This window comes from Diplotaxodon limnothrissa, linkage group LG20 (assembly GCF_057381915.1).
Source record: "Diplotaxodon limnothrissa isolate DT_005_m linkage group LG20, D_limnothrissa_male_GT1.1, whole genome shotgun sequence".
Taxonomy (NCBI): Eukaryota; Metazoa; Chordata; class Actinopteri; order Cichliformes; family Cichlidae; genus Diplotaxodon; species Diplotaxodon limnothrissa.
Window position 1 is genome coordinate 15993139 of NC_140615.1, and position 25854 is coordinate 16018992.

General features: G+C 39.8%; 1 protein-coding gene across 1 annotated transcript; it reads left to right on the forward strand.

The window, feature by feature from the left end:
- Positions 1–16300: 16300 nt before the first annotated feature.
- Positions 16301–21697, forward strand: krt18a.1 (keratin 18a, tandem duplicate 1). Its single transcript, XM_085344621.1, has 7 exons — positions 16301–16828; positions 18973–19055; positions 19522–19678; positions 20350–20514; positions 20597–20722; positions 20921–21141; positions 21227–21697. Exons 1-7 carry the CDS (start codon positions 16394–16396, stop codon positions 21348–21350), a joined length of 1311 nt encoding a protein of 436 aa, XP_085200747.1. The 5' UTR covers positions 16301–16393; the 3' UTR covers positions 21351–21697.
- Positions 21698–25854: the final 4157 nt, after the last annotated feature.

The following is a 25854-nucleotide window of genomic DNA, read 5'->3' on the forward strand; positions in this document are numbered from 1 at the left end:
GAAACCCCATACAAACAAGGAGTGAAGGCAAACTTTAGACAGTAAAGGGCAGAAAAGCCACACTGAGGAGAGGGAAGCAAAGGCGAGGAAAGATCAAAGTAGGGTAGACAGTCATGTCCCTCACCTGATTCTTAACCTGCAGCATCTACCTGTGCAGCAAACACCTGCACCACACTGCCCCCTTCTGCCCCATCTGGTGCTTTGAAAAACAAAAAGACAGTGAAAAGTTCAATAAACCGGCATGTCTGCACATCAAAAGCAGACATTCATCCACCATGTAGCCTATATTATAATGCCCTGTTAGATTCAGCATAGCGGTAAAAGAAAGAGCAGCTATTGTGTGGCCTAGCTGTGTGTATTTGCATGCATTCAGACAGTTATGTAATGCAGTAATGGGGTGATTTGAGCACTGGGGGAACGAGATCCTGGGGATGTTAAGTCTATCTACAAGAGAATAGGCGGTATGTTTGCAGCAGCGAGCAACATTTCCTATTTTGTACAGAAGCTGACAGCTTGTCCATTTTTGTCAATGAATCACAAGCTACGTCCTGTTTCCATGGAGACCGGCACGTCCCCACCCGTCCCATTTGGCTATGACTAAGCAGTAACTGCTCAGTCGCTCTGGTCAATCATTGACGGGTAAGGGCTGTTTGTCTAATCTTCAAAGTGTGCATAAGGAAAATTAAAAACCAAATAACTTTCACATAATGTCACACTTGAACAATCACTCATAATCACATTACTGGTATTTGGAGTCAAACTGGGAGTCTTTAAACCACTAACCACATGCAAAAACACCAGTCATCACGAAAAACTGCAGTGACCTGATATTAGAAGTCATTTTTTTAAGGAGTTTGGGGCTGTTGGGTGATTTACTGTAACTATGTCATCATTTATGTCATCATGTAGCACTGTTATTCTTTTTTCAACAAGCAATACATTTGTGATAGCTTCCAGGTTTCTATCCAAACACAACAAAAGAAAGTCTTAAATATGGTGTCTTGACTCACGTTACCTTGATGATACAATATATATAAAATCACATAATGTGCTAGTTAAAGTTTGGAAAATTATGTTGAAAAAAGTAAATCTGGCCTCCCCCCCCAAGTAATCATTCGATAAGCATCCCAGATATTGCAATGTGATTAGCATTCAGTGGAAACAAAGCTTTAATTTACTCACTGTCCGTTTCTGCTTTTTATGTACTAAAACCTTTTTCTTCGAGATTTTTCTTCAGGAATTCCCCTGAACCAAACTGAGAATTTAATGAGTATTCCCGTCTCCCAGATGCCCCAGCAGTGTTGTGTTAGAAGTCATAAAGCCTTGTCCTTGTGGAGACACGTTCTTATCAGTCCTTTTGATGTGTTTATGTACAAACAGCACATTCCTGTCAGAGAGACAGGCGTGGAGAACAGGATCCGAGCTCAGCTCCCAGGCTGTAAGGTCAGAGGGGAAGGGATAAAGAAGCAGAGGGAGAAAAAAGGAAACACACCAGAGCCAAGAAATTATTAGACGGCTCACAATATTGCACTGAAATGAAGACGGAGTAATGAGGGAGGAACCGAGGGAGTAACACACGGGGGTGGATGGAAGATAGGCCATGGGGAGGAAAGGAAGCATTTACTGTATGGTATACAAGTGAAAGGCAAAAGGGAGTAAACACTAAGATGATGCCAGAATTACAAATAGCTGATAAAGGAGGACAACGGGAAGAGGATGGCGTTAGTAAAAGAAAAGAGACAAAACAGAACAACCAAAAGAAAGACTTCCTAAAAAAAACGGGAGAGTTTAAAGTTTAGGGAACTGAGACAGTTTCAGGACGGAAATGAAGGAGGGAGGCTCCAGCTCTGCTGACTTCTGCGTGTTTGGACTCGTTTAGGTCATCATCCACCACTCCCTGGTCAAATGTCAACACAGAAAGCAAACTCCACACCTACAACATACATGTGGAAGAAGACACACGGGCGACTAAAAAACACAAAAGGATCCACACATAGAAAAAATGTTTATGCATGACAACTGTGCACACATGAATACGCACGCAACCATATCCATATATATAGTTGTGTGCATTATATAAGCAATTGAGGGCTCCCAATAAGCATTTTAAATTTGATTACATAATTTGACACATAATCTGACATTTGATTGTCTGTGGGGGAAAGCAGCACTTCTGGGAGTTCTGTGTCTACTAAGAGGCACAGCTGGAATCCCACACTACCTCATACTGTGACTGAAAGTTGGAACAGCTGTGCGGCCTAGCTGCACCTTTCACTGGGGCTGAGTGAATACACAACACTGCTTCAAGAGAGGGAGAGTAATATTCTAACAGCAGGAGTGACCAACAATGTGACCAACAATGCCAGTGCTGCTTCGCCCCTGCTATGTTTTCCAGTATTCTTATGAGCATCCATGGTTAAAGCACAGTGTTTCTTTAGGATAAGCAGCTGCTGTCGGTTTTATACCACATCTGGACCCATGAAATAGAGCCAGCAGGTGTGTATTCACCATGAACAAATGCGACAGCCCAGTTGGAATGCTATCAAGCTCAGCAAACTAGTTTCAAATTTCTGCACCGGATACAAACTCCAACTTCCCCACCCCACTTTTTCTGAAAGACCCTTGAATGCCTTAAATCTCTAATGCTGTGCAGCACAACCACTGTTATGCTGTTCCTGACAACGGATTAAGAAAAGCCCTGTATTACTGTTTGTAGTTCATACAGTATGAAATGCCACCCCTCATCTCCTAAATGCCAGCCATTTAAATCACCAACCTACTGACTGGAAGTTAGACCATTAAAAAGAATAGCTGTGGCATCATCGTAGTTTGTCTTCCTGCACTGAAAAAAATGACGAGATTTTAATTCACTGTAATGAATGCGTCGCGTTCCTACCAAGTCACACTGAAAAAGTCTGCATTCAGTGGCGCTGTCAAATTCTATTGCACCACAAAGTGTTTCTATGGCTCTACCAAAGAGAGGTCAGCAAATGGTCTGACTTTCTGACCTGCCAACATGTGGCTGCCAGACAGACAAATTCCTCTAAGACGGTCCGAGAGGCACTGAGGAGGCCGGAGATTGCCGTTTTTCATTTTCATACTGGTGCACTGCGGCTCGTGAACATATGCGATATTTATCGACTCTCCCTGCCTTTCACTCCAGCTTTCTTTCATTCCACTGCTCCCACTTTACCTCTCACTGTCCCTCTATGTGTGCGAGTGTGGTGTGAGCAAATGTTTGCTTGTAAATTACAGAACTGACAAAGACCACAGCGAGAGGAAGAGCGTGGAAAAGAAATTTTTTTCCATTTTTCTCATCTGGGATGAATTAAAATCACGTATGGACACGGTGAGGTGGCACAGAAAAATAATGGATGGAAAAACTAGCAAAAAAGGAGTGGAAAGCAGGAAGATGTAATAGTTCCCAGACGCGCATTATGGTCATTGTGATGGTGGTTTGGAGAGGAGGGGATCTAGAGGGTTTCCTTGGTACGGGAATACCCCCTCTTTAGTGGGATTTCCCAAAGGCAGCTTCCTTCCCTGCTTTACTGTATGGTCTATGAGCCAAGAGGTAATTATACGGGAGGAATGAGTCACTGTGCCTGAAATAGATTCAACCCACAAAAAAAACGTTAAAAGATGGGACAGATATATGAAGGATTTCAGGACCAATGGAATCAAGGGAACCGATTTAATCTCCACGGACTTCTGACCGTTGAAAGCATGTGACTGGATGGAAAGAAGCGGTTTCCGAGAAATTGGCAGTTTATGCTCTAACACTGAGTATTTTGCTGTCAGATGATAATAAGTTGCAATAATTCAGCTCATTGCTAGACTTTCAGTAAGAAAGCATGTGTAACATTTTTTTTTAGACAAATGAAAATGTCAATATTTGTTTTTTTCCAACCTGATTATGGGGACTTGAGAAAACAATTTCCAACAGCCAAGATTCACATACTCTGATAGCACTGGGTTTGAGGGTTTAACAGTTACACCTCCTATCTAGACCTCATAGGGTTAAAACACCATCATCAGTGTGATTACTAGCTTACAGTCTGGTGGCCATGGCTAAGTTTATAAACTTTGGATAGATCCTGTGGTCACAGGGGTTATTTTTAAGTATATGATTGGTTGGGGAATTGAACTGACTCACAATTCACCACTTAGGTGACTTACTCGAGAGATCCTATCAGAGGTTAAGTTTGTGTTTTGGACCATGTAATAGATTGGAAACTGCAAGGATGTTAAGCCCAGTCTCAAAGAAACATGTATAACAGAAACATAGTGAAACAAATAATACATTAAAAGAGCTGTACAATGGGAAGACCCCAGTAGTCTATGCTGGTACCAAACTTGAGACATTGCTGTGGCAGTGTGTTTGGATTATTATCATGCTGAAAAATGAACCTGCTGCCAATGAGACACTTTCCATGTGACATTTTGATGTGTTCATAAGTCCATCAATTTTGGCAGTATTCCCAAAACTACTGGTTGAATGCAGCCCCAAGCCATGACAGAGCCTAGAGATGGCTGTAGACACCCACACTTCTACCTCTCTACTGATTTCCATATATATTAAGAATTAATTAATTAGATTATTCATATTTAGATTCATCACTCCATGGGAGCAAATGATTTCTGTTTGCAATAGGCTGCAAGTAACAAAGTACCTAAAGATAAGTTACAGTTACCAGCAAGGTATGCAGCCACAATGCTGCTTCCTCCCTTGAGTGAGGTGCCTTTTTACTCTTGAATGGTTGATTTTCATCAGGTAGCTGTAGCTCAGGAGGTATAGCAGGTCACCTTCTAATCAGAAGGTTGGTGGTTTGATACCTCTCTGCTCCAGTAGGTATGTCATATATGCTATTAACCCCAGGTTGCTCTCTGATGCATCCACTGGAGTAAGAATGCATATGAATGTTTGCTAAAAAGCATATAAAAAAAGTGCTTTGGGTGAATGAGGCAAGTTGTGTAAACCACTTTGAGTGCCAAGCTATGCTTGAGTCAAGAACCTGTCCCTTTACCATATGCCAGCACTAATTGGCTTAACAAACAAAAAGCTTTCCTCTGAAAACGTTCAGGTACAAGGACAAGCAGCCAGAGTTCAAAGAACAACTTTGAAAGGGAGCCTGAAGTATTGCTCTATCCCACTCAAAAAACAAGGTCTGGCTGCTTGGAAGTAAAATCTAAAGACATGAGGATGGTTCAAGGCTTTCGCACAGTACTGTACTTTTATGTGATGGGTAACCCATTGTTGTCCGGCATGGACGCAACCTATGTCCGTAATTGGCTCCACATTAAGAAGCCTGAGCTGTGAATAGGAACACTTGCCCCTCACACACATCTCAGTCAATGCCTGATTCATCTCTGAGTCAAACTGGGCCAGTTTGAACATTCTTTGAAACCAGACAGTGGTCATTCTTTCTCTCCCCCTTCTTTTCATTCTTGTTATCCTTGACTGAGACTGAGAGCTCTTTAGAGAACTTTTTCCACCCTGTGTCCGTCCACTCAAATGAACCCATTGTGTCTGAAAACATGCAGCCCAGCAGCTCAGACACAGAGGGGAGCAGGGGGCAAAAGCTCTGAAGAATTGGACTTTGGCTACTGCAGTGTGTTCTTGCATGCGTTTGTGAAATGTGGTGTTTCATCTCTACCAGGCATTTGCCAGGAGACTAATATATGGGCCCATGATGAGTACTCAACGGGGGATGTAAAATAACAGCCTGAGCTGTGCACTTTCTCAAAGTGAACTCTCCAAATTTGTTTCCCTTCACCATGGTAACACAGTAAGGATCCAGTTTGAAACTTTCTTTCCCTGGGAGCGCTGAGACGGAGGCATTCTGGGAGCAATTACTGAGCAAGAATGTGGAGTCCGATCGGGAAAAGGAGACACAGCGGTTGGGAATGCCACAGTGTGTGTAAGATGGAAAATGAAAGAGTGAAAGAAAAGTCAGCTAAATGGTATACACTGTATCAATCTGTGTGTGTGTGTGTGTGTGTGTGCCAGATAACTAAATGATCACACCCTTAATACTTAAACAATGCTCAGCTGTATAGCTGTAACCCTCCATGAGCCTTTCCTGCACCAATCTTTCAAATCCTTGTTCTGTAAAGTTGGAAACCAAACAATGAAAATATTATTTTCCTATTCAAAGCTTTTCCTCCTATGCAAGCACATGTGGTAAATTAACCTTTCCCCTCATCTATGCAGTATCTCAGACATTCCTTTACAGTATCTTATCCGTCGCTCAGCACACTACCTTCCTTTACGTCTAAATCACTCACCCCAATATATGGTCTACTCCGACAAATTAAGCAGACTGTATTTGTAGGATTTGCTCATGTAATCCAAGTATAGGTTCCATTTTGTTAAGGGAAGCTTATGCAATTAACCCCCTAAAATTCAGATTCACTCTCTGATGGAATGACATAAAGTCGACTCTGTTAACAATTTATTCAAAAGAGTGAATCTTTAATTGAGAGGATCTATTGATTTTGCGAGTGACTGCGCAGGAAAGCATTCCTTCTCTTAGCGATTGATTAAATCATTGATATGTTCAGAGAAATGAGTGAGTGAAGGAGTATCCCTGTGAATCTGATAATGTCAGTGAGTGACTCAAGAGATAAACTTACACACAATCTCTCTTCCCCTGAGGCTAAACTTAATATAGACACAGAAATGCACAAGTCACAAGTTCCAATTGTTTCAACAGACTTTCCCAATAAACACAGTCTTAAACTGTTAGTCGTCCCATATAAGCGGGAGTGGCTTAAGCAACTTGAGTAAAACAGTTTCTTTTTTAATACTTTCATTTAATACATTTTAAAACATTCAGCTCCAACATTCATTGAATTCAAGACGTCTGAATTGAGTCAAAGCAACATAACTTTGGATTGATTTGTGTTGTTTGCTCACTTTGTTTTACTTTTGAGTTTCTGTTCAGTGAATTGGACTATAACTATTCTTGCTAAGATGTGTGCAAAGACGCCAAACAAAGTAACTGTGGAGAACTAGAAGAGCTATTAGCTCATTAGCTTCTAGACAAAGCAAGGTTAGCTTAACCTCACCAGCTTACTCTATCCCAGGGAATGGAAGACTGAAAAAGGCATTAGCTGATGGAAAAGAGAATAAAAGTTGTTGAGGAGTTTATTATGTGTTATTTTTCTAGTTTTTGGCTAGAGGAAGGTTAGCTTAACCTTGCTACCTTATTTTATCATGAAAACTGAAAGCCTGAAAAGGCTGCTACCTTATATAAAATAATACGAAAGTTGAGGTATAGCGATAAGCAAGACAGCAAACAAGACAAATAATGAGAAATAGAGCCCAGTAGGACTGTTATCTTTCGGACACTGAAAAAGCTGCTAGCAGAAAAAAACAAGATTAAACTCAATTATTGCAGTTCAATGCAATACTAAGCTAAATCTCTTTATGCTTAATGTACATATAAGAGAGCTGTGTTGATCTCGTGTCGTCATTGCCTTTATCTACACCTAGTTTAACTGTAGCTGGCAATTTGACTTTGAATAGTCGGACCAAATGTAGTTATGTATGAACCCCTCAGACATTTATCTATGATTGTAATTTTTGTTGCTTTGAGCCATAAAATCTATTTTACATAATACTTCCCCTTCATTTGTTTGTGATATGTTCTTGAGTTATATAATTTCATAACACACTTCCTGAAAAAGTATCCTTGTTTGTCATTTGAGTCACAAGAGTCGTAATTCTTAGTTCTTAATTTAATTATAGTTCTGCTGTCACAGCACAGCCCAGGGATGGATAGAGAGGAGACCACATATGAATTGCAACCAAAAATAAGTTTATTTTACAGAGCGAAAGCAAAAACCAACATAAACAAACCAAACATGGCAAAACCAAACAAGCTGGGGACCAAGAGAAAATGATGGGGTAGTACAGCTTTGCATCAGGGGGGTTAGACCTGATCAGATGAATGCTTCCACCACAAACCCCTTAGCAATGAAAAGCACTGAAAAAAGATTATTTACAGTTAAATCTGGAGTTCTACACTAAGTCACCAAGTAACCTTTTTAGCTTTATAACATCAGCTGGTTGCAAAACTGTACATGCAGTGTAACAGAAAAAGTCTTTCCTGACACACAAACTTCACAAATGTCTGAGGTTCATCCAGCGTGAACATCCATAACCATGTAAGCAGGTATATCAAGTATAACAGATTGGATAAGGACTCAATTAAGATTATAATATACACTCACAACCATTTTATTAGGTACACCTGAATAGTATTGAATTGGACAAGGTGTTGGGAACGTTCCTCAGAGATTTTGGTCAATATTAACATGATAGTATCACATAGTTGCTGCAGATTTGTTGGTTTACATGATGTGACTCTCTTTCCCCAGCACACACCAACTGTGGAGTTGAATACAGTGAGCTCACTATCATTTTCAGTAAATGAGTATAAGTTTATAGTTTATTTGAGCTTGGCAACATGGCACGTAATTCTACTGGAAACAGCCATCTGAAGATGGGTACACTATAGTCATAAAAGGACAGACATGGTCACCAACAATATTCGATAGGCTGTAGCATTTACATGATGGTCAGTTAGTACTGAGGAGCCCAAAGTGTGCCCACATCATTTCATTACCAGCAGCAGCCTGAACTGCTGATATAAGGCAGAATGGATCCATGCGTTCCTGTTGTATACACCAAACTCTGACCCTTCCATTCAAATGTTGAAGCAGAAAGTGGGACTCATCAGACTAGGCAACATTTTTTTCAGTCTTTTATTGCCCAGTTTTGATAAGCCAATGTGAGTTGTACTCTCCTCAAACTCGAATAGGACCCAGCATGGTCTTCTGCTGCTGTAGGCCATCTGCCACATATTGTATGTTCAGACATGCTCCTCTGCATACCTTGACTGTGACCGCAACTTTGTAGTGTGCCTGATAAAGCAGTCGGTGAATATATATATATATATACATATATATATATATATATATATATAAACACCCAGCACGCCCCTGCGGACGGTTTATCCTTCAAGTTCGGGTCCTCTACCAGAGGCCTGGGAGCTTGAGGGTCCTGCGCAGTATCTTAGCTGTTCCCAGGACTGCGCTCTTCTGGACAGAGATCTCCGATGTTGTTCCCGGGATCTGCTGGAGCCACTCGCCTAGCTTGGGAGTCACCGCACCTAGTGCTCCGAGTACCACGGGGATATATATATATACACAAACAAATAAGTAGGAAAGAACTGTGTGCATCAAGACTCAAATTCATGACTGCTTGACACTTCATAGGAAAATAAAGATATAAATTTATGTTTAAAGGATCAACATAAAAAGAAAGTATGCATGCCTTGATGTCATTGAAACTCCCATGCAACCCGTGGTAATGACCAATACTGCTATTACATGTCTGTCTCTCCTTTTGGATAGTTTTGGCTCCAATTCTGAATCAAGCCTGTACCAAACCTGGCAGGCAACTAACCTCAAACTGGATTACAAAGTCCCAGAGGCTTTATCTAAAGTTCAATTTAGCCAATACAACAAAGTTCTAGACGGGGTGTGCCCTTTAAGGTAAAATATCTGAAAACACGGCAAAGCACTGAATGAATACCTATCTTATTTAATACACCCGCACTGTCACGGCAGGGTTGCATCCACACAGACTTCACCGGGTCAGATAACCAGAGAGACTAAACTTTACCTTCATCAGTTCAACAAAAGCAATAAGGACATATAGGAAGGAAGGGAGAGTGATAAAGAACTGCTCGAATCCTGTTTTTTTCTTTTTTTGCCCAGTTTATCCTTTGTTATTTTCAGTTCTCCACTCTGACAACCACATACCAAATCTCTGTCCTGATCTAAACCAGACCATTGACCCCTGACCTCCCTTTTTGTCTGTGGATCTGTTCACTCCTTCTCTCTGGTAAACCTGGAGCCTTTCAGTAAAGACAACACCCTTATTTAACCTGTGACACCCATGTGTTAAATTAGCTTTCCAGCTGTCAGACTTGACTCACATTCTACTTCACAAAAACACTCAATCCCTCTCTTTTTGTTTGCATCTTCCTCTAACATATTCTCTCTTCAGTTTATTTCATATTAAACACGTACAAAATTCTTCTGTCTTATCTTGGCCACCTGCAGACTTCCCGCCTCCATACAGACTCTAACAATTACATCTAGAGCTTCTTGGAATCAAGCAAAGTCATTCCTTTAATCATGAGCAATTCCTCAAAAACACCCTCTTCCATTGTGTCTGCTCTTGTCATTTTCACGACATGGGAACAATGGCAAAGACATTTCCCGACATCTGATCTTGTGCGATTAGTGCTTTAGTGGTGTCTGAGTCAACCTCTGCACCTGGTGGGCATGTTGCACACACCTGTAAATTGTCTACACACAAGTGCTTACCATGTGAGTCTTTATGAGCTTCTTAACGGCTCACTCACACTAGAGTAAAAATATCACAGCAACTTCTGTGCGACAAAGAAAATCTGTGGTTTCCTGGTGATTGCATCCATTTTTTATTTTTTATTTTTGCATTGAAATAGTTATAGTAACAACTTTTGGTCACAAAGTGATTCTACGGCAGTAAACCTGTCTCCAAACCACTGTGGTCTGACTCAGACTGACTGCAATCACTCTCAGACAGATTGGCGAAGGTTTTTTCAATGCTTTTCCTATGTAAGTGCTTTCTATCTAACATTTATACGCCAATCGATGCATCAGAGAGCAACTAGGGGTTAGTATCTTGCCCAAGGACATTTGGCGTGCAGACTAGAGCGACGGGATTGAACCACCAATCTTCTGATCAGTAGGTGACCTTCTCTATATCCTGAGCTCCAGCCACCCCAAGCAGGTATCTATGTAATTTTGCAGCTAAATCACCATCCTGCAGCAACTTTCACTGTTTATGAAGGAAGTTCAGTTTCACATCTATGACGTTTTGGCTGAACACTAAATGTAAGCAGTAAATGTCAATTTCTGTCTAATGTTAATTTGTGTGTATCACCACAGTTAGTCACCATGTTATCACAAACAGATTACATGTTTGTGCCATGTAATCTATTGAATGGAGCCAGTTTGACTCCATTCAATAGCAAACTTATCACAGACTGATGCCAGGCTGAATCCTTATCCCTTCTTATTGAAGGGATAAGGATTCAAAGTCACTGAAGACTGAAACCACTGTGGTCACGTTTTCCCTAGTGTGACTGTACTGTTATGCTTCTGTGTGGCATCTTGCCACAGGCTGTTTTTAGGTATTCTCTGTGATTCTCTGCTCATTCATGTTATTTGCATATTCAGGAATGACTGCTGAGTAGAAGTACACCATGAGGGTCATAAGAAGGTTTTAATGGTGTGGGTTAGGGGTTAACAATGTTATCTAACAGCAAGGGAGTCCTTGTTTTCAAACCTGGGAGCTATGTGTTGCTTGCATGTCCTCTCTGCCACTGAACAAAAACCACTCTAGGTTAATTATTGCTATATTTACCCAGAAACACTACTAAAAGAAATGCTTGTATCTCATTTTCTGGTTATAAAATTCTGTAATTGTTGGGCTTTTTTGCCCCCTAATTAGTTTTCTGAAGTGGTCACAACATGGGCTCTCCCTTGCTTGTTGTTGCAGTAAGAGTTAATCTGTGAGACATCATGAATGGTAAATGGTAAATGGCCTGTATTTGTATAGCGCTTTTCTAGTCCCTAAGGACCCCAAAGCGCTTTACACAACCTGTCATCCACCCATTCACACACACATTCACACACTGGTGATGGCAAGCTATGAATGAAGGTCCTTGTGTCAGTAGTTTTAATGGGAGTTCCACAGAAATTCCTCAGTGATGGTTTGTCCTCCTAATGAATAAGGTGCTGAGTGATAAAGTGCAGCCAAGGTCAGATGTTTGACAAGTCCTTGGCCCGGCCAGTGCATTAGACCTCTCGGCGGTCTTCCTTTGCTTCTGTCAGGCCTGCTCTGATTTAGCACTTTCTGTGGGTGTTCTGGACCCTGAGGCCAGAACAAGGAAATTATGGTCCAGCAGAACAAAATCCCTACAGTCCCTCTGATCTGCTCAAGCCAGCCAGGCTAATTTTTACCCCAGTGAAGTTTCAACTCAACATCAGATGATCATGAGTCAAACTCAGGCATTTAACAACAAACACAACCCTTGTGACCAAAGAGAGTGCCGTCTAAACAGAAAAGCGATGACCTTTCAGGTCACTTTCACACTGCCAGATTAAATGCCATATATGAGCATGCACATGTGACACTTTTCCCATCTACATACAGTATTTAACAAGAGTGAGAGCAGAGCCATTGCAGAACATTGATCATAAGGCAAGTATGACTAGCTTATGAATTCCCAGACTCCATCACAGTCAACTGCATTATTACACAAGGCTGATAAGGGTGTTGAAGTAGCGTAAACAGAGGCTGAGCATTGCTCAACCCATTTCCAGTTAACTTTTCTAAAAAAGTGTCACTCTTTCCTGAGCATTTTAGGATGGAAACAAACAAGTCTGAACAATAATTTGCTTTGACTTTAAATCCTTATAATGATTTCTTGCTGTACATAATAGTTAATATTGAATGGAAAACATAGTTGTAAACACAGCTATGAAAATGATCAAAGTGTATGCACAAAAATGGAGAGGAGGTGATTGCACCAGTTTATGCCCAGTCTATGCAATTTTGAAAAAGTTTCACTTATTTTTTAAATTAAAATATGTACAGATATATTTACATAAACTCTGATGTGCCCTTTGAAGTTTGTCAGGTTAGCGTGCAAGTAGGAGGGGAACTTGCGTGATGACTATCAGGGCAGTAATGGGCAAAGATTCTTGGCACTGGGCCAGGACCTCTGAGCTTTCGCCCTAACTGGCATCAGCCAAACATTGTGACCAAGGATAAGGGTTCAACATCAAACAGTTGGATGGGCACTTTCCCGTTCATATTTCACAATCATCAGTCAGGTAAACCAATGATGTCATAATGTGATTTTTATTTGTTGTGCAATAGATATCAGACCCAGAAATCAGACTAGTATTATCTGTGCCTTCCCCTTATCATAATACGGGTGGTTTTCCTAACACCATGACAATGTTTATTTTACGTGAAATCAATGCTTTATTGTGAGCAAAGAGTAACATTTAGATCCTGCAAGAAAAAAAGAAAAACACCTGAAGTAGAGGTGTGGTGCCATTTGTTCAAGTCGTGGAGTGTGTCCATGTGATGGAGTTAGTTCACAAAGATTTCAGGTTTATATTGTGTAAAAGTTTGAAATTAAATTAATTCACATTTATATAAAACCATGCTGATTCTTTTTTAGCCTCCTTTCATTTTTCTACATTGACGCACTGTTTTCACAAAACTAACACTACAATCCTGCAGCAGCTTTTTGAAGCCATTAGCGGTTTGCTAATTCATTACCAAATCTGGCCATAGATATCTTCATGGCAGCTTTTACTACTCAATTTCTGTTTATACATTTCTTACATGAAACGGTCTACTCTTAAAGTGACAAGTGCATTTCAATTGATTAAGCTTACTGTAATTATTTTATATGCTCCCTTAGAAAAAAAAGTGATGAAGAGTGGCTCCTGATCTGCTAGCGCTACATCTAAATTAAAGATGTTTATGGATCATCAAGATTTGTGAAACAACAGGAGGTCGCACATTTTCAATATTTAAACTGTTCTTTTAATTTTCTGAGGTTAGCTAAGGTGTTAGGTACCACTGTCATGTCAGGATGTTAAGATGCTGGAATGATGACTTTTTAGCTTAGCAACTAGCTTGAATGACAGAGAGAGTGTTAACAAGCTAGCATGATTCTTTTTATTTCACGCTTAGAAATTTACTGACCTAGTTAAAGCCCAATTTATTTTTAAATGGTCATTGTTATATAAAAAGCAAAAAAAAGCATGTTTTTGGATATTCAAATATTTAGTGAGCACAAATATCAGCAGCTGCTAAATGTAATAATGGTCCTCTGTTGATCTCTACAAGACCTCCAAAAAATGTGTTTTCACATTTGTTTATATACATTTTAAGCAAATAAGAAATATGTTAAGTGGTGATATTCTAAAGTGTTAATTTCCATATTATTTCATGTTCAGTGGAGCTAGTTTTTTCCACTACTTCCAGTGTCAGTGCTATGCTAACCTGGCACCAGCTTCATACTTACACTGAACTACTCGTTTAAGATAGGATTTACAAAAAGGCTACAAGGCCACATTTTTATACCGGAAAGAGCTGCAGCTGAGGCAAATTTTCACCAACTGGTGAAATTCTAAAATGTTCATATATAAAGTGTAAAACCCACATTGTTGTTGTTGTTGTTGTGTCAGGCTTAAGGTAACCCCTGTTATTCACCTTACAAATAATGTACACATACTATGGTCAGCTATTATCCTCAAACCTTAATCTTTGTTTTCTCTGCTGGGTGTGGCAGCCATTAGATTCAGACAAAGCACAATCATTCTCCACCACTACAAGACAAACAAAATCGTGGGAAAAAACAAAACAAAAAAAACAGTCATCCATAAAATGATCCTAGCTAGTTTTGCATATTTACTAATTACTAATTTCAGAAGAAATAGAATTTCTTAAATCTATTTGTAGATCAGAAACATGTTTTTTGTCTACTCTCTTTTCTCTTGCTTGATTTGTGTCTGTTCTTCAGTTTCTACTGACTGCCCTCAAAATATCTCAGAGACTTACAGGTAAGCTTAAATACATGTTTGTGAAGCAGCTTCTTATGAAGCCACTTTATTGCAATGCTTACGACAAATCCATTTGTTTACCGGCTCATCTGCAGAGCAAGAGTATTTCTGATTTTGTCAGGGGCCCTTTATCCTTTAATATCCTGCTGCATATTCCTTCCTAAAAAAAAAAAACCCAAAAAAACAGAAAAATGTGGAGCAACAATAATACTGAACAACAAAACCTTAAGCAGGATCTTTATCTGGGAACAAGTCGATGATGATACAGACGACTGTGCGTAGGAAGATAACTTTGCGTATAAAACTGATTAATTGTTCTGCAAAACAGAAATCTGACAGTGACGCATATTATAAAATGCATATCTGTACAGTTTATGTAAAACTGTGAAGAAAACAAAGAAAAGAAGTTATTCCTTGTTTTAAGACCACCAAGTAGAGGAATGTGTCTGGAATGTTCTTGTGTTAAAAAGCTGCAGGGGGGCCCCTGAAGTATGTTTACTGGTGTAGAAAAGTCATTGTTCTTACATATCTACTAACCAGACTGCAGAATTGTTCCTTTGTTTGACCATATCCTTTATGGGAGGGGGGCAATCAGGCACACATCCGGCTAAGCAGGACAGATAACATGCTGGAGTACACATAACATCTGGAGTTAACACCTTGAAAACTTTTTTCTTATTTAACTGATGTTTTTTATTCAGGTTTAAACACCAAAGATCATGGGTTGTGTTTGTGGTATGTTAGATTTGAAAATGTACTTTCACATCAAACCAACAGACACCTGGAATGGTATAAAAATACCTTTAACAATAATTAGCTGGATCCCAAATAATGCTTTTATAAAATACTATGATTGCAGATGTTTATTGAGAGTTTTGTTTATGGTAAATCAGTAAGAGTGCTGACAAACACAAAAGATTACATTTTTAAACGACAGCTAATGCACTTCTGCATTAGCTGTCGTGTCTTCCTCGTGTAGGTATGAAATGACCTGATCTCATCAGCTCCGATGACTAGAGCAGTGATGACATCATTTGAGCATGTGATCACTCACTGAATCTGTGGGTCACTTTTGGGTGTGTCACTCCTATAGGGTGGAGATTATGATGAGTCTAACGTGGAGCCAAAAGGAGGTATAGCTGTTTATGTAACTCAGTACTGTTAATCCTATTACTGTTGGAACCATTGTTAATAAACATTGAGTGCAAAGGCCTAATATTATTTTAGGCATTCCTTAACTGTCAGTGTGGGTTTTATTCTCTTTAAAGGTTTTGTTAGTAAAATTAACAAGCAGAACTAATCTTAGACTTTACTGTTGTGTCAGTAAAGTCCAAAATTAAGGCCACTCTAGTCTCATATAGGGAAAAAAAGGTTTTATAATTCTACCAAATATCAAGTTACTGAATACCACAGAGTCAAGATTTACTAACTTAGGGAGCCTTCAAGGACAAAGGCAGGTTCTGAGCAGTAAGTATGGCTGAGGCCAGTGGAAAAAAAGGGAGGTGACACAGGCTAGGAGGAGTGGTCAGAGGGGCGGACCTGAGGGCCCACAAGGTTTATATAGTTTAAAACTTTCCCTCTCCTCCTGCCTTGTGTCTGTGAGCTCCAATTTCTGCCTGCCCAGGCTGTGCCTCTGTCTCTCTTACTGACAGTCTCTCTCACTGAGTCTCACACTATAGCGACAATGCAAACCTCCAGACATAGTACATACTCTGTGCGCTCCTCCTCTAGTAGCAGGGCTCCTGCTATGTCCATCACTCGCACCTCTGCTCCGCTCTACAAATCCAGCAGCATTCATGGTGGGGCCGGTGGGACCAAAATCAGCGTCTCCTCCAGCTACCGCAGTGGGCTGGGATCCAGCATGGCAGCTGGCTCTGGAGCAGGAGGCTTCTCCAGCAACATCCAGGTGAGCGGGAACAGCGCCGACATCATGGGCAATGAGAAGTTTGCCATGCAGAACCTGAATGACCGCCTGGCCAGTTACCTGGAGACGGTGAGGAACCTGGAGCAGGCCAACCTCAAGCTGGAGATTAAGATCAAGGAGGCCCTGGAGAAGAGCGGACCCGACTTCAGAGACTACAGCAAGTACCAGGCCATCCTGGATGACCTGCGGAAGAAGGTGAGGAGGGAAATGGGGTTGGGAGGGATGACGAGGGTAGACAGGGGAATGTGACCGTTTATGTGTTAATAAAAAAAGAACGAGAGATGAAAGAAGATGAACATGAAAAGCAGAATGAGATGTGCTGTGATAAACATTTTAAGATGTTGTGAGTGTACCTGATTGGTTATGTATTTTTGACTAAATATATCCCCATTAGTTCTCAGGGTCTCGTATAGTTTGTAGAATCCTAACAAAGTGGATTCCTGCTAGTGCTTGGCATAGCGCCACTGCTGCTTTGAGCTGGGGGCTGAGGGTTGGACCGGAAACAGTATGGAGGAGGAATGCTGGATCATCAGGGGTCACAGACACAGGAAACCAGAGAGAGAATCCTGCGACTACTTATAAACCCCATACTTCCCATCCTTAACTACCCTTTCCCTCCTTGTTTAGTCTTCTTAAATTGAGAGTGTGACTGTAACAATTTCACTCTGCGTTCATCCAACAGAAAGTGAGAGATAAAAGGGAAACTTATTAGACACAGAAGGATCTATCAGCATTTTATAAGTGACTGAATGTTAACTCATGCTTAAATGACAAATGCTATGAAGTCAGTTCAGCTGTAATTTCCACACAGTTTCAAGATTTCAAAGTAAAGGTACTACTCATGCAGCAAAAACATGTTAATCATTTATTCGAGATTTCTTGGTATTGCGTGCCACAGAAAAAAACAGCAGGATCCCTGAAGCACAAAATCCTGACATTCTACATTCAAAACTGCTATTTGACAGCATTAAGTCAGACTTGCCACATGGAACATTCTGGACTTTCGACTGTAGCATAGCGTATCTCTGCATCTTATCACTGTGGGGAAACATATTTGTAGTCTAATCTTTGTAATAGGATACTAGCATCAAGGTCGGAAAATTTCTTTTTTGAATAAGCGGCTTTTCCCCCAATCCTTTACTTCTCAAAACATTACATAAGATCAAACGCTGTCTGGAATTGGGTTTTGTTTGCTCTACTAACAACTGAGGACCTCAGCTTAGCCAAACAGATAAAGGTCGAACACACCTAATATTTCGTCTGCAATGATGCAAAGAAATCACCCATAACCTCAGAAAAAAACCCAAAAAATTCTCACAGAGATTTAACAGAGTCTAAAAATAAATTTAGTTCTGACATGAAAAGTCGACTACCCTCAGAATCACAGACTTGCATGTGAAGTGAACAAACACACACACAAACACACCGGCACAGCCATAGTCACCACCATCCTCATGCAAATTGTCTGCCGACAAGATCCTGTTTCTTAGCACCAACAGCCTGGCAGCCACTGATTGGCGCATTCTGCATACCTCCCTTGCCATCCATCCCAGCCTTTATCTGTCATATCTCTCAGCTAGAACAAATATTCTAACCATTTAGTTTTTGAAGCAGCTGCCACTATTCACATTTATACACACAGACAGTGACACTTATCCTCTAACAGTAAACCCCAATAAACTTTTATAGTTTTCTATGAAAACTTAAAACTAAAAAGCACACATAGCATGAGTAGAAAATTATTTTTATCTATATATAACATCAGGCTAGTTTTGAACTACGCTTTTTGAGTTTGATTGAGCAAAGATGTTTGTTTGCTAATAGCATAGCGATAGCCAGCAGCTGGTTGACTTAGCCAAGCAGCACTGAAAAACGCAAAATAAAAAAAGAATACCTAGCTTAGTCATTAACTTGGTATAATAATCTTTTTTTCCCTTTACATGAAGTCTTACCAAAGCTAAAAGGTTCTGAGGTACAGCTGTTTTCAGGCTTTATGCTAGGCTAACTGGCTGTTAGCCATAGCTTAGCATTTAGCAAACAAATGTAATTCTAGTCTTCAGCTTCTCATCTAACTTTTCAAAGTACAATATATGATAATATTAAATATAATATTCAAATTTTTATACACTACCAGTTCAAACTACAGGTAACTTCTGGTGATTCTAATAGTATGAAAAATACATTCTTAAGCAATATTACAAAACTACGCTAATAAAATATATACAATAGTCATTGTCTCTCTTTGTTGATTCTTTTGTAATTGCTCGCTCTACTGTTAGCTGCTTCATGTTTCAACTTTGCAGTTGAAATAAAGTTTTTCTTTTGTTATCCGATTCTAGGTGTTTGATGCCACTATCGACAATGCTCGTCTGGTTCTCAACATTGACAACGCTCGCCTGGCAGCTGATGACTTCCGAGTGAAGTAAGACCCGCCTGCTTTACCGCTGACATTGTAAAACACTGAAATAGACAACTGCTGGCACACCCTCTTTTAGTGCAGGATGGGTTGTAGGACGAATCTAGTGTGAAGATCTAAAGGAGGAGTCAGTCATCAGTCATGTAGTCGTAAATTGTCACCTTTGAATCACAACTGCTGGAGTTGTGTCATAAATTATGTGTAGTTGCAAACAGAGCTGACCATAAAGTTAACAGTATTATACGCTGACCAAATAATGATGTACACTGACATTTTCTAAACATACACAGTTCACACAAACACATAAATAATCATGAGCAACTCAAGACAAAGTACGGCAACTCTCTAAATAAGTGTAGCAAAATATTTAACAAAAATTTACAGGTAGACTAAGTTCATTAAGCCTCTGTGAATGTGAGCAGCTGCGCCAAACTCTGACGTTATCCTGACTGCTTTGCCCTGTCCTGTTTAGATATGAGTCCGAGCTGGCCATTCGCCAGTCTGTGGAGGCCGACATTGTTGGTCTGAGGAAAGTCATCGATGATACCAACTTGACCCGCATGAACCTGGAGAGTGAGATCGAAGCACTGAAGGAGGAGCTCATCCATCTCAAGAAAAACCATGAAAATGTGAGTTTGATTACTTTAACTTATTTCAAAAACAAAATTTCAAATATAAAATATTTAATTCAGGTCTATAGGCTATATTTGTGCTGCTTTCAACATAGTCGAACTCAGAAAGATACATAATTATATACATATTATTTGCAGATCTGTTCATCTCATTAATCCTTCTCATTGAAACCATATGTGCTTAAGTTCCATCCACATGCAGTGAAAGCCACGACTACAGCCTACACCTCCTTGAGTGGGATGTTGTGGAAAACAGTCTTTAGAAAACTTTGCTGGGAATGCAGAGGTTGCTTAAGAAATCTGAAATATCTGTATGTGAGATCTGTGGGAAGCCTCATCGTAAAAATGGTTCCCAGCCACAATTGGCAACAGAGAAAGCTCCAAAGATTTCAAATGACTATGATTTGAGTGCATAAGCCAAAACACAACCATTTGTTTACTGAGGGAAATATTAAATTAAGTGTTAAGGGACTCAGGCACAGACCTGTATATTTGCCTGACCGAAGCGTGTGATTATGGTTGGATAGAGGCTAAGGGTCACCGCTGGGTCATGACTCAGTTCAAGCAGTAGAATGAAAAAGAATTAAGAAGTATTCTATAGACCTGGAAGTAGTTAGGTAAGGTAAACAATAAGAGTGACTTTCTATTGACTTTCTTTTTTTCTTTAGGAAGTTATCGAGCTTCGTAACCAGATCGCCCAGTCTGGAGTCCACGTGGATGTCGACGCTCCTAAAGGCCAGGATCTGGCTCAGATCATGGCAGAAATCAGGGCCAAGTATGAGAAGATGGCAAAGAAGAACCAGGAAGAACTGAAAGCATGGCATGAATCTCAGGTAAACCATTAGCAAAAACAAATCAAGTTAAAAAATGTAAATAAATAAACTCTTGACTAACTTGTCTTTTAACCTCAATCAGATAACAGAAGTGCAGACACAGGTGACCCAGAACACAGAGGCCCTGAAGGGTGCCCAGACAGAGGTGCACGAACTGCGCAGACAGATACAAACGCTGGAGATTGAACTGGAATCACAGAAGAGTCTGGTGAGCAGTCTGCCCCTCATTTACCTCTAAACACGCTTATCTGAACTCTCCACATTGCCCAACTCAGCACTCTCACTTCAAGTCTCTCGGGTGTATTCTGTTGACACAAGCGTTGCACTCCGGTGATTTGTCTCTATGGAGCTGTCATCACTAATCTGAGTCCACTGTAAAAATGTAACCCCTTCTTGTCACTTACAGAAAGCCTCTCTGGAGGGCACGCTAAGGGACACGGAGCTCCGTTACAACATGGAGATAGAGTCTTTAAACACCATCATCCTGGGCCTGGAGGCAGAGCTCACACAGCTGCGAAGCAAAATCCAGTTGCAGACACAGGATTACGAGGCCCTGCTCAATACAAAGATGAAGCTGGAGGCTGAGATCGCAACATACCGACGGCTGCTGGACGGTGGAGACTTCAAGTGCGTAGGATAGTTTTCCTATCATTTAGAAGTCTAAAAGTAGAAACTACCTGGAAGTTAACTGAGTATTAATGTTTTTACTTAGGCTCCAGGATGCTCTGGAAGAGCAGAAAACAACAGTGACCAAGACCAAAAAAGTGATGACCGTCACACAGACGCTGGTGGACGGCAAGGTGGTGTCCTCCAGCACAGAGACAAAGAACCTCTGAATACAAGGAGCAAGCAGCTGATTCTCTCACCAGTCACTGTCACAGCATTATAACACTAGCATACAACTGGTCAAATTTTACCTCTTTGCTTCTTAGTGATAGAGCACTAACAACAATAAGACCCTTCAGCCGTCTCTACCAATAGTTTGACTTCCTGGGTATACAGCTCTCCCACAGGCTGCTAAAAAAAACTGGATCAAAAGAAAACAAAGTCATTTTTTATTTATTTCATCATGAGTTATTTATGTGTTTGTTTGTCGACATGCAGATGTTTACAAAAGTTTCAAATTGGAGAACTTTTTCAAAAAAACAAAAAGATTCAAGACGTTATTTCAAAGTCATAAAATTCTCAGAAAAAATGAAATTATTTTTATATTTCATCATCTTTTTTGTTTTCTTTCTGTCCAGTTATGTCTGCCTGCTTTGCTGTTATGTTCAGACATTTCAATAAAGTCCATCTGAAATTATACTTGCTATCACGGTGTCTTGTTCATTCAGAAATCGCTCGAGATACAGATTTGTTTAGTCTGCTGAGCAGACAAGTAAACAGGAATCCCAAACCCCTGTTCCCATTAACACACACTGAAGCAGCTTAAAAATATTAATAACATAAAAAGGGGGATGGAAATAGGAGATAAGAATAACATAACAACATTGTTCGCATAATTGAGCTCCAGGCTCTTTCAAAGCGTTCACTGAACCCCTCAGCTGAATTGTACTGACAGACTTTTACAACATTTACCATTTGAAGTTATACAGCTTGGACTGTTTAGAGTATTTAGGGTTTAACACTTCACGGGCAATAAATTACTGCAGTAACAACCAAACTTGAGCTAATTATTCAGCTGATGGTAGCATAGTGAAATAACTAGCAAACCTAAGTAAGAGTCTGATGGAGACTGACCTTCGCTCCTGTTATTCATCATATACCTGTACACTGGATTAATATCGCTGCCTTTTGAAGTACTATTATGAATCCAAATGTAAGATAATTCCTACTTTTACAACTTAGTGTCTGACTTTTCTTGTGATATAATTATAGATACTGTGTGTGAGTGCACCACAACTTTCCCTCTCTGTCACGGTTTGTGCCTTTTATGAATCACCAAAGTAAGAATATCCCCACACCTGTGAAAGTTGGTGCCAGTACTTACGTTCTGAAACCAACCCATTGTAGTAGCCCTTGTTCTAGGTCTAAGCATCTACTGCTTCAGATGAGCGTCTGGTCTTTTTAATGTACCAATTGCTTTTGACTTTTCTCTGGAAACATACAAGCACCAAGTCTCTCCCAGAAAGGACTATTTAGTTCACTTACCATTCTTTGACTTTCCAGCTTTTAATTGATGCTGTTTATGAGTACCACGTCAACTAAGCTAGGTTTTAATGCACACTGCAGCCTATAGACTCACTGCATCTCAGACAGTACAAACCAAATCCCAACAAAAGGAGAGAAAGAAAGAAACTATGGCATTTTAAGGAAATGGTCACTTATTTTGATTTTGACGCCAGCAGAAAAATTGTCTCAAAAGAAGTTGGGACAGGGATAACACAAGACCAGAAGAGTAAGTGGGAGTAAAAAGGAAAAGCTGGAAGAACGTCTAATTAGGGTAACTGTCTTCCTCTTGTCTGTTATTCAGTCTTACTGTCTTGCTGTTTTTATTTTTAATTTAATTTAATTTTTTATTTTGATTTTTCCATGAACGGTTGGTGTAGCGCACCCACAATTTTGTTGTACATGTACAATGACAATAAAAGGTTATTCTATTTTCTGATTATTATAAAAACACTTTCAGAAAAATGTGCAACATAAAGTTGTGAAAAATTGTGCTAGAGGGAGAGTAAGGGTTAGAGATGCTGCGATTCTCAAGAAGAGGATGGACCAAGATTAAAATGCACTACAATGATGGGATGAGAAAAGTACAGAGAAGAAATGAACCGCTCACGATCCAACACACATCAAATCATATGAAATCCTATGTTTAAAAAGAAATTTCTGTAATTCCTAAACAATTAATGAAATATTTAAATCCTTTGAATTAAAGTTGAAAGTCTGCCCCTCAATCTTATCTTGGTTGTTTGATTTAAAATCCACTGTGGAGGTTTAAAAAACATTGTCGGGTCACCGAAACACTAAACGACCTAACTGTAAATGTGAAATAAGTTGCTAACTTAATGCCAACTGCTAACTTAACCAAGCCTTTAAAATCATTTTTCATGCATGTGTGAAAATGGAAACTCACTTCTCAGTTTATTTCTATCTCGATATACAGCTCTGTTATATTAAACTGCATAGTTAGCAATTAGCATTAAGGCTTATGGATATTGGCATGGCAATCACTTTGCAGGGTTAAAAACTCTAATAGCCTACACTGAAAAAACGGGAATTGGCAGGCTTTTGAATTTGCACAAATGAATTTAGTTAATGCTACACAAGCTTTTCATGTTTCTCTTATTTACATGATTAAATAAAGTACCATTTACTTGATTATAAACAATACTGAGACTACTCATTTTTCTTGCATTGATTTAAAGTGACTAAATTAGATTACTAAAACCATTGTAATCATGTTTGACCACAACCGGAAATGATGCAATATATTCAAAGACAACAACTAAATATGATTGGATAATACGACCTAGAGTCTTATCCAATAAGACAACAACATAATTTAAGGAGAGCGCAATTGACCGCCAGATTCTGGAAGACTGTTTAGCCACATGCAACCTTTGGCACCGAGTCAGGCATACTGAGAAGGTAAGTAATTTAAATACATTTGTTTTAGTTTGGTACGTTTTCACAGAATTGTTGCAGTGCATGCTATATAAAAAGTAATCTGTAATGCATCTACATGTTGTTTTTACAGTGCTAGCTAAAGTTGGTATTAGCTTTGTGGCTAAAGCTGAAAAATAGTAACAAATTGCACATAGTCGGAAGAAAGCAGCTGTTGTCGGTCAGATATGGAATTTATGCATGTGACAGAGAGCACTGACGTTTTTGATGGCTTAGCAAGTTAAAACGTCACTGAGAGAGCACAATAGTGTTTGTGTTACTGGTGCTAGTTATTATGGCTACATTGGCTAATTAGTCTGGCTGTAACCGTCAGAGTTTAAGAACCTGGGAGCCCCACAGTGCTATACCTTAATTCTTGCTGCTGACACGCACTCAAGTTATAATAAGGATCCTGCCACCTTAGACGTGGGTTTAAGAACCTGGGCCCATAAATGCCAAGTCATCTTTCCATTTAGTCATTGTTTTAGATGAAGTGTCACTTACTTGACTATTCTATCGGTCATGCCCAAATAATACAGCAGATATCTACAAGGAGATAAGTTTGTTCAACAGACTATGTCTTATTAAGTGATGTATTGTGAATTTTCCAACATCGTCCTAACAAAAATTAGGATCCCCCCCCCCCTTTTTTTTCTACTTTGTGTAGAACATATGTGAGCTCATTTATACATTATGTATAAATGAGGGAAAGATTGGTACTTTAAAGAAACCATTGAATCTCTTCTGGACTGGAATACCGTTTTTCAATTAAAATTAATGTTTTTTGTGATGGTGAAATTGTTACCTTTATGATTAGGGTTAGGGTTAGGGTTAGGGTTAAGAAGTCAAAACATCAGATGATGATAGCTTACCATCTAAACTCCCCATCTCTTGGCAAGTCTGAATTAGAGGTCTCAGCTGTATCGGCCTTTCTAGTGGATTTGCTTAAAGAGGAGATAGCTTAAGTCATTAGGTATATATTCCCTGACATTCTAGAGGTCAACCTTGCACAATATGTGACATTAAAGGGCATAACTTATAGAAATGGAATGGTACTGGCCCAAAGGGCAGCAGGTGGATTGCCAGAATACTGAAAAACCATATCTGCATTGTACCACAGCATATTCTACATTGTCAGAGAGCTTGGTGGCTGGTACAGAGAGCACGACAGAGCTTTTGAGCTCCGCCCAGTATCCATAAGAATATTCATTCTCGCCTCACTCTGTGAACTCCTTGATACTTATCCATTGGTTGACTATGAGATTGGATCAGTCCACATTGTGACTTTAAAAAGGCATATAGAAATAAAAGGTGTTCATATAAGTGTAATAGGTTCAGTCGCATGTATTTCATTAGATAAATTCTTTTTTTTATGTCTGATCTTTGTAACTTTGACTATTGGGTATGGATAGCTTTATGAAAACTAAACTGAAATGATTCTTTCTGAATGTCTGATATGTAATTCTTTGTTGCCTACAGAGTCCTATGGGGAGTCCTATGGTCCTAAAGACTGTTTTGGCTGATGGAACCTGTCGAAGGCTCACTCTCTAATGGAGCGCCTGAATCAACTGAGGATCTCACCGTTGAAGTCAAGAGACAGTGTTGTCTTCAGGGCAGTTTCAGACTTCAGTTTATGGATTCCTTGTTTGGGAATGAGTTTCTTAACCTTACCTCAGTTTCAGAAGTAGCAGACAAAGGGACTCTTAAAGCTATTGACATGTCAAAGCCCACAAC

Bases quoted from the DNA above. Each gene is read 5' to 3' on its own strand.
- krt18a.1 (XM_085344621.1), top strand. From the start codon at position 16,394: ATGCAAACCTCCAGACATAGTACATACTCTGTGCGCTCCTCCTCTAGT. The intron at 16,829-18,972 runs GTGAGGAGGGAA...ATCCGATTCTAG, and splicing joins TGGATGACCTGCGGAAGAAG to GTGTTTGATGCCACTATCGA. The intron at 19,679-20,349 runs GTGAGTTTGATT...TTTTTTCTTTAG, and splicing joins TCAAGAAAAACCATGAAAAT to GAAGTTATCGAGCTTCGTAA.